At 37.2% G+C, this 7,604-nt stretch overlaps 2 protein-coding genes across 2 annotated transcripts; both read left to right on the top strand.

The window, feature by feature from the left end:
* Positions 1-2,544: 2,544 nt before the first annotated feature.
* Positions 2,545-3,204, top strand: LOC141720271 (uncharacterized). The gene is made up of 2 exons (XM_074522619.1): positions 2,545-2,970; positions 3,061-3,204. The coding sequence occupies exons 1-2, from the start codon at positions 2,545-2,547 to the stop codon at positions 3,202-3,204; spliced, it is 570 nt and encodes a 189-aa protein (XP_074378720.1).
* Positions 3,205-6,054: 2,850 nt separating this feature from the next.
* On the top strand, positions 6,055-6,669 carry LOC141720269 (secreted RxLR effector protein 161-like). The gene is made up of 2 exons (XM_074522618.1): positions 6,055-6,350; positions 6,462-6,669. The coding sequence occupies exons 1-2, from the start codon at positions 6,055-6,057 to the stop codon at positions 6,667-6,669; spliced, it is 504 nt and encodes a 167-aa protein (XP_074378719.1).
* Positions 6,670-7,604: the final 935 nt, after the last annotated feature.

Below are 7,604 nucleotides of genomic sequence, written 5' to 3'. Positions count from 1 at the left end.
ATGTTCTTTGGCTAGTTTTTTCTATACAATTATGAGAAGGAAACTGAGTTAAACTGAAGATGTAACAATACATTAGAGGGCCATTCTGTTTTCCTTTTCCTTTTCGTGTCAATTAATAGTTATCGTTGTCTGTATTCGTGCAACCACATGCATGATTGAAAGGGGAGGATAGTGATAGCAATGCAAAATACATAGATACTTGTATATATGATAGATATTAGAGATATGATTCTTAAAGGACTGCATTTGCTTGTTCTTTTTACACACATTTGTTTCTGATATGAAACTTTTACACTCTTCTCATCCGTGCAAATAGATCTAACAGCATGGCAACATACCAAACTCTGGCGATCGAGAGCTTTTCGTATAGTTGGTTAGCTAACATGAATCCATCCATTGGAAGCCCGGGACACTCTTTTAGAGCTTCACTTGATACATATCATGAAGCTTCATTTATAGAAATGGATCCACAGTTGTCTTCCTCAAAGAGATTCTTTAAAGTTTCCCAGGATTTTGATTTTCCAATATCACAGGCTCCTGCGATAGTTCATGCTGATGAGCTGATTTTTAATGGCTTCATAGTGCCTGTCTTTGTAAAACAAGTGAAGGAAGAAGAATTTTATGCTTCTGATCCAACCAAAACTTCACCTAGCTGTTTTACAGATAACTTGCACCAAGATTCAGGTAACAGGACTCGTAGTTCGTCACTAAGAAAGTGCCCAAAGTTATCTAAGCAGATGTTATTGAAGTACCTGAATTTCTTTAGGCCACTTTGCCAAAGCGTCTGAGGACAAAAATCAGGCTCTAGAGTCGGAACCTGTACAACACTTGTTCAGCTTCAGCATCTCTGCGAGCAAGTGTAGCATACTCAGCTGATAATTGGCAAAGGTCATGTGATTCCGAGAGCTCCATACATGCAGCTGTTCTCCATTGTAAAAGAACAATCAGTATGTTACAAATTTATAAACTCTGATATATTTATCTGCACCTCTATCCTTATAGCCTAGTGGATATAATTCCTCTCCCGGTAACAAGAGGTTGATGAATCATATTATCCGTCAAACTTACAGGTTTTAACTTTGCTTATTTAAATTGAACAGGTGAATGAGTAAATGCACTCAAGCTGGAACAAGAGAAACAGAAAACTGAGGAGAACAGATGAAGCAATGCAAGGAAACTAAGAGGTCTCGGAGAAGATCATTAGACATTTGTTAAAGTAGAGAAGATTGAGAAAGTGATCATAATAGCAAAAGATTGTTCTTTTCCTCCATGTTCTTCATAAAAATTTCAAATGTAAATATATAAGGAATTTCTCTGTACCTTAAGAGACTGAAAGTATTAATCCCTATAATATGTATTCATTTTAAACTTTGATAACAAATTGTATAATCATTGATTTTTTGAGAGATCCTTTATAAGGTTTTTTCTTTTATCATTCAAACAACTATCAATAACATTATATATATGTTTTAAGAATTAAAATCAAAATTATACGATAGAGTAGAACATGAGACACACTAAAATGCTAGAAATGACCTGACATCTCGAGCAGCAAAATAACTCTAAATGTAGTTAATTATAATTAATGATTTCTTTTATCACCAAATCTTCTGCGCCCACAAATATACTTTGATATTATTTGCTAGTTATTAAAATTTAGGATCCTCCAAAATCTTACCGATCTAACAAAAAAATGTTATCAATCCTCATCTACATTAAACTGTAACTTATTAAACTAAATACTCATTAGTAATTTATGCACAAATGTACATGATTTACGCACAAATTTAAACTAAATACTCATTAGTAATTTATGCAGAAATGCATGTGATTTACGCACAAATGTATATGTTGTGAGCTTTCATATACTTCTGAAATGGTGTTAATGCAGACCAGCTAGCTCAGTTAAAGGTATAAATCATTTTATACTTGCGTTAACCTGCCCTTTTCCCTGATCATGGTACCATTTTCAGACTGTTTTTGGCCTTTTGCCACTTTAAAGCAATTACAATGTAATCAGGGAAATGGTTTCGACACACTGGATAGGATAATTTTTAAATAAAAAAAGTCAGTTTTAGGAGTAAAACCTACTGATCGGGTTTAACCATTATAACCGATCAAAGCATTTGATGCTTCTGATCCAACAAAAACTTCACCAAGCCCTTCCTCTATTTCAGAAATATTGCACTCGGATTCGAGGAACAAGACTCGTAGTTCTTCAGTGAGGAAGAGGAAAAGTGTCGAAAGTTATCAAAGCAGATTTTGATAACTGTACAAAGAGTCCGAGGACGAAAATCAGGCTCGAGAGTTGGAACCTGTACAACAAGACGGCATGGAGAAAAACCTTATAAATAAGAGTAGCAGAGTTATTGTAGGGAAGTAGTTGGTATGTGGTCCTAATTTCTAGCATAGTTATTTCTTGTACGTTTTATGTATCTGGTATTTCCAAAAGGATATCAATAACAACTATTCTTGGCACTCTTGTTTACAGAGTAATTGTTTTATATAAAATCGTATTACCCACAATTTGGTATCAGAGCAAGGATGTCAACTGTAGAGATAAACAAGACAAAAGGTGGGTCATTTGGATTGACGTACCCAATGCTTTCAAGAGGCAACTACACAGCTTGGGCACTCAAAATGAAGGTATATATGCAAGCTCAAGGTGTCTGGGTTGCAGTCGAACCAACTGATCCAAAGGGAACGACCGAGGAGAAAACATACAAGATCCAGGAGAAAACAGACAAGATCGCTTTAGCCATGCTATACCAAGGCATCCCAGAAGAAATCTTGCTGTCAGTTGCAGATAGAAAAACGGCAAAAGAAACGTGGGAGGCAATGAAAACACTCTGTCAGGGTGCAGATCGTGTGAGAAAGGCGAGGGTTCAAACCCTTAAGGCTGAATTTGAATCTCTTAGTATGAAAGAGACAGATGTGCTAGATGATTTCTATATGAGGCTCAACGGACTGGTGACCAACATAAGGGCATTGGGAGAGGAAATGAATGAATCATATGTGGTGAAATGATTGTTGAGAGCTGTATCGCCCAAGTTTCCGCAGATCACCTCCACTTTGGAGCAATTCAGCGACTTGGAGACTATGACCGTGGAAGAGGCTATGGGTTCGTTGAAGGCACATGAAGAAAGAGTAAAAGGCAAGACAGACACAGGTGAAACAAGGCTCATGCTTACTGAAGAGGAATGACGGAAAAGAGAAAATGAGGAAGGAAAATTGCTTTTCACAAGAGAAGAATGGCTCAAACGGACTGGAAGGGGAGGAACTGAGGGACAAAGTTCAGGTTTCAGGGGACGAGGAATGCTAGATAAAGGCAAAATCAGGTGCTTCAATTGCAAGATCTATGGACACTTTACAGCAGAGTGCAGAAAACTAAGGTGATTCAGAGATCAAAAACCAGAAGAAAATCTAACGAGGATAGATGATGACGAACCAGCTCTACTGCTAGCTGAACACACAAGAAATGAAAGGGAATTGATGGTACTTGATGAAAGTAAGGTGAGGCCTCTGCTAGGGCACAATCGTGAGAACAGTCATGAGGAATCAAACATGTGGTATCTTGATAACGGCGCCAGCAACCATATGTCTGGACAAAAATCAAAATTCTATACTTTGGACGAAGGTGTTACTGGACAAGTTAAATTTGGAGATGGATCAGCTGTAGAGATAAAGGGAAAGGGATCAATTGTTCTCAAGTGTAAGAATGGAGATGAACGAGTTCTCAAGGAGGTCTATTTCAAACCCAGCCTTCGTAGCAATATCATTAGTCTGGGTCAATTGGCTGAAGAGGGAAATCGAATTACTATTAAGGGCGAGTACATGTGGGTTCATGAAGAGAAGGGAAATTTATTGATGAAGGTCAAGAGGTCAGCAAAAAGACTCTACAAACTGATCATCGAATCTGGAAAACCACAATGTTTATTGTCAAAAATAGAAGAGGTTTCCAAATTGTGGCATGCCCGCTTGGGACACGTAAATTACCAAGCAATGTCACTAATGGCCAAGGAGAAAATGGTGAAGGGATTTAGTAATATCACTCAACCAAAGTATGTATGTGTGGGATGTCTACTGTCAAAGCAAATGAGGAAGCAAATGCCAACAAAATCAACCTTCAGTGCAGCAAAAGTCCTTGAACTTGTGCATGGTGACCTCTGTGGTCCGATCACGCCTGAGACAACAGCTGGTAATCGGTATGTATTCTTGTTGGTTGATGATTTTAGTCGTGCCATGTGGGAATGCTTAAGAGTAAAATTGAGGCCTTTGATGCTTTTAAAAATTTCAAGGCTTTAGTTGAAACCGGGCCAGAACGAAGAATTACAACATTTAGAACTGATAGGGGGGTGAGTTTAATTCAAATGAATTCAATTTGTATTGTGAAAGAAGTGGTATAAGGAGACACTACACTGCTCCTTACACACCTCAGCAGAACGGCGTGATGGAACGCCGTAATAGGACAGTCATGGAGATGGCTCGAAGCCTGTTGAAGGAGATGAATTTACCAGCCACATATTGGGGGGAGGTTGTCAGACACGCAGTATATGTTTTGAATCGATTGCCAACTAGAGCTTTGACAGGAATTACTCCATATGAAGCTTGGACTGGGCAAAAACCGGATATTGCACATCTTCGTGTTTTTGATTGTGTTGGTCACATGAAGGTTCCTAGCCATTTCACTTCAAAATTAGACGATCGCAGTGTTGTGTTGTCAACCTTGGAAAGGAGCCTGGTAGCAAGGCGTACAGATTATATAATCCTAAGGAGAAACGGATACATGTGAGTAGAGACGTTACATTTGAAGAAAAAAAGCTTGGCAATGGGAGAAGACAGAAATTTGTGAAGATGAACAAATGACTACTTTTGTGATTGATGATATGTTGATGAATGATGGAGAATATGGGGAAGAAAATCAGGATGCAGAAAATAAAACCCAACCTGGGAGTCCACTGTCACCATTTACAACACAAGACTTGAGAGCTGAGAATTACGATGACAGTGTAACTCCAAAATGAAGCAGACTGATCTCGGATATATATAATGATACAGAATAAGTAACACTGGACGAGGAACTGTATTTGATGGGAATAGAAGAGCCGGCAAACTACAAGGAGGCAGTAAAGGATCAAAATTGGCATCGAGCCATGGAAGCAGAAATTGATTCTATTGAAAAAAATGGCACCCGGACACTCGTTAAACTGCCACTAGGACATAAAGAGATTGGTTTAAAATGGATATTTAAGTTAAAAAGGGATGCTACTGGTAAGGTGACAAAGCACAAGGCTCGACTCGTGGCCAAGGAATACGCACAAGAACATGGTATTGACTATGAAGAAGTTTATGCTCCAGTAACTCGACTTGAAACCATTCGTTTACTGCTGGCTTTATCTGCAAAAAGGAATTGGCAGGTTCACCATTTAGATGTAAAAACTGCATTTCTCAATGGTGAGATTAATGAAGATGTATATGTTTCGCAGCCAGAAGGATACAAGAAACAGGGCCATGAAGATTTGGTGTACAAACTAACCAAAGCTTTATATGGTCTACGACAGGCGCCAAGGGCCTGGTATGCAAAACTCAACCAATGCCTTGAAGGTCTGGGTTTTAAACGCTGCCCATATGAAAATGCAGTCTATACACGAGGATAGGGGGATGACAGCTTAATCATAGCCATTTATGTTGATGATATTTTAGTAACCGGAGCTAATGTTACCAAGATCGAAGAGTTCAAGTTGGAGATGGGAGTCAAATTTGAGATGACAGATTTGGGAAGGTTTAGCTATTATCTGGGGATCGAGGTGGAGTAAAACCAGAATTATATCGTGCTGAAACAATCATCTTATACCAAAAAAATCATAGAAAAAGCAGGTATGAAGGATTGCAATCCAACAAAGTACCCAATGGATCCCAAGGATAAAATCAGTAAGGATGAATGGGGAAAGACAGTTGACACTATGATGTACAAGAGCTTGGTTGGAAGTCTTCGTTACTTGGTTAATACACGTCCCAGACATTGCCTATGCAGTTGGTATCGTGAGTCGTTATATGGAACGACCTACAATTCTCCACTTGAGTGCTGTAAAGAGAATACTACGATATTTGAAAGGCACGCTGCAATTTGGACTGGTGTATTCAGAGAAAGGAGGAAATAATATAATTTCTGGGTACTCAGACAGTGATATGGGAGGCACGGTGGATGATAGGAAGAGCACGGGAGGAATGGCATATTACTTGAATGAAAGTCTCATATCCTGGGTGTCACAAAAGCAAAGGTGTGTGGCATTATCCTCGTGTGAAGCTGAACTAATGGCGGCCATTGCAGCAGCTTCTCAAGGGATTTGGTTGTGGAATGTACTGGGTCAGATCACATCAGAATATATAGGTCCAGTTACTCTATATATCGACAATATGTGAGCCATTGACTTGGCTAAGAACCCTGTGTTCAATGGCAGGTCCAAACACATTGATATCCGTTACCATTTCATCCGTGAATGTGTAGAACGCGACGAAGTGATTGTCAAACATGTTAGCAGTGGGATGCAACAGGCTGATAGTCTGACTAAGGCAATGACAACAATAAAGTTTGAGAGGACGCGTGATCTTCTGGGAGTGCAGCAGCTAGACAAGAAGTTTGAGATTAAGGGGAGAATTGTTGGATAATCTTAAAATTTAGTGTTTTAATTTATTGTTATTTATTTGATGTTTGTTTAGTTCAACTCTGAATTGGTCGTGTTGTCGAGTAGGAGTATTTGTAGGCAGCATTTACAAATAAGAGTAGCAGAGTTATTGTAGGGAAGTAGTTGGTGTGTGGTCTAAATTTCTAGCATAGTTATTTCTTGTACGTTTTATATATCTGGTATTTTCAGAGGATATCAATAACAACTGTTCTTGGCACTCTTGTTTACAGAGTAATTATTTTATATCAAATCGTATTACCCACACAAACTGTATATTTTAAAATAAAATTTAAAAGCGGCATTTTTGAAAATAAATTTAAAAATGATTGTATTTTAAAAATAAGTTTAAAAATGTAGGTATTTTGGGTAATTTACTTTAATAGTATATTTAAGATATATAATTGGAGAAAATTCATTTTGAAAATAAATTACGATGAATATTATATATATCAAATATGTAATTATGCAGAATCAAACTCTCAAAAAGTTAAAACTTTAAATGAAATAAATAAATCTTGCATAATAAGTTGCACGAAATCAAACCCGACTTTAAGCAATAACTCAGTCTAGATATTCTTGTGTTTGTCGGAAGGATATTTTTCTTTTAAATAAAAAATATAGATGCATATTTGAATATTTGAAAATTGTTATAATTATAAAAATTGATAATTGTAAAGTTGTATTCAACGACCACCAAATTTCAAACCTTACTTTTATCAAAGAAAAGTAAACTATCTAATTGCAATTATCAGATTCAATCAAAAGAATCTTGTGGAATGTTGTATTCTTTAACTTTTTATTTATTTACTAGAATTTAGTATTCTCCAAATTCATAATAATCCAAGAAAATATATGATTAGTTTCTATATCTGTTTAAGTGTAGTTTAATGAAGTAGCCATAAAAACAATATTCATTAG

This window comes from Apium graveolens, chromosome 4 (genome assembly GCF_009905375.1).
Source record: "Apium graveolens cultivar Ventura chromosome 4, ASM990537v1, whole genome shotgun sequence".
Classification (NCBI taxonomy): Eukaryota; Viridiplantae; Streptophyta; class Magnoliopsida; order Apiales; family Apiaceae; genus Apium; species Apium graveolens.
Note: the sequence above shows the minus strand (reverse complement) of the source record. Positions and strands in the feature narration are given on the sequence as shown.

Excerpts from the sequence above, each read along its gene's own strand:
- LOC141720271 (XM_074522619.1), top strand. The coding sequence starts at position 2,545 with ATGTCAACTGTAGAGATAAACAAGACAAAAGGTGGGTCATTTGGATTG. Across the intron at positions 2,971-3,060 it reads ATATGAGGCTCAACGGACTG|ATCACCTCCACTTTGGAGCA; the intron begins GTGACCAACATA and ends AAGTTTCCGCAG.
- LOC141720269 (XM_074522618.1), top strand. The coding sequence starts at position 6,055 with ATGGAACGACCTACAATTCTCCACTTGAGTGCTGTAAAGAGAATACTA. Across the intron at positions 6,351-6,461 it reads GCAGCTTCTCAAGGGATTTG|GTCCAAACACATTGATATCC; the intron begins GTTGTGGAATGT and ends GTTCAATGGCAG.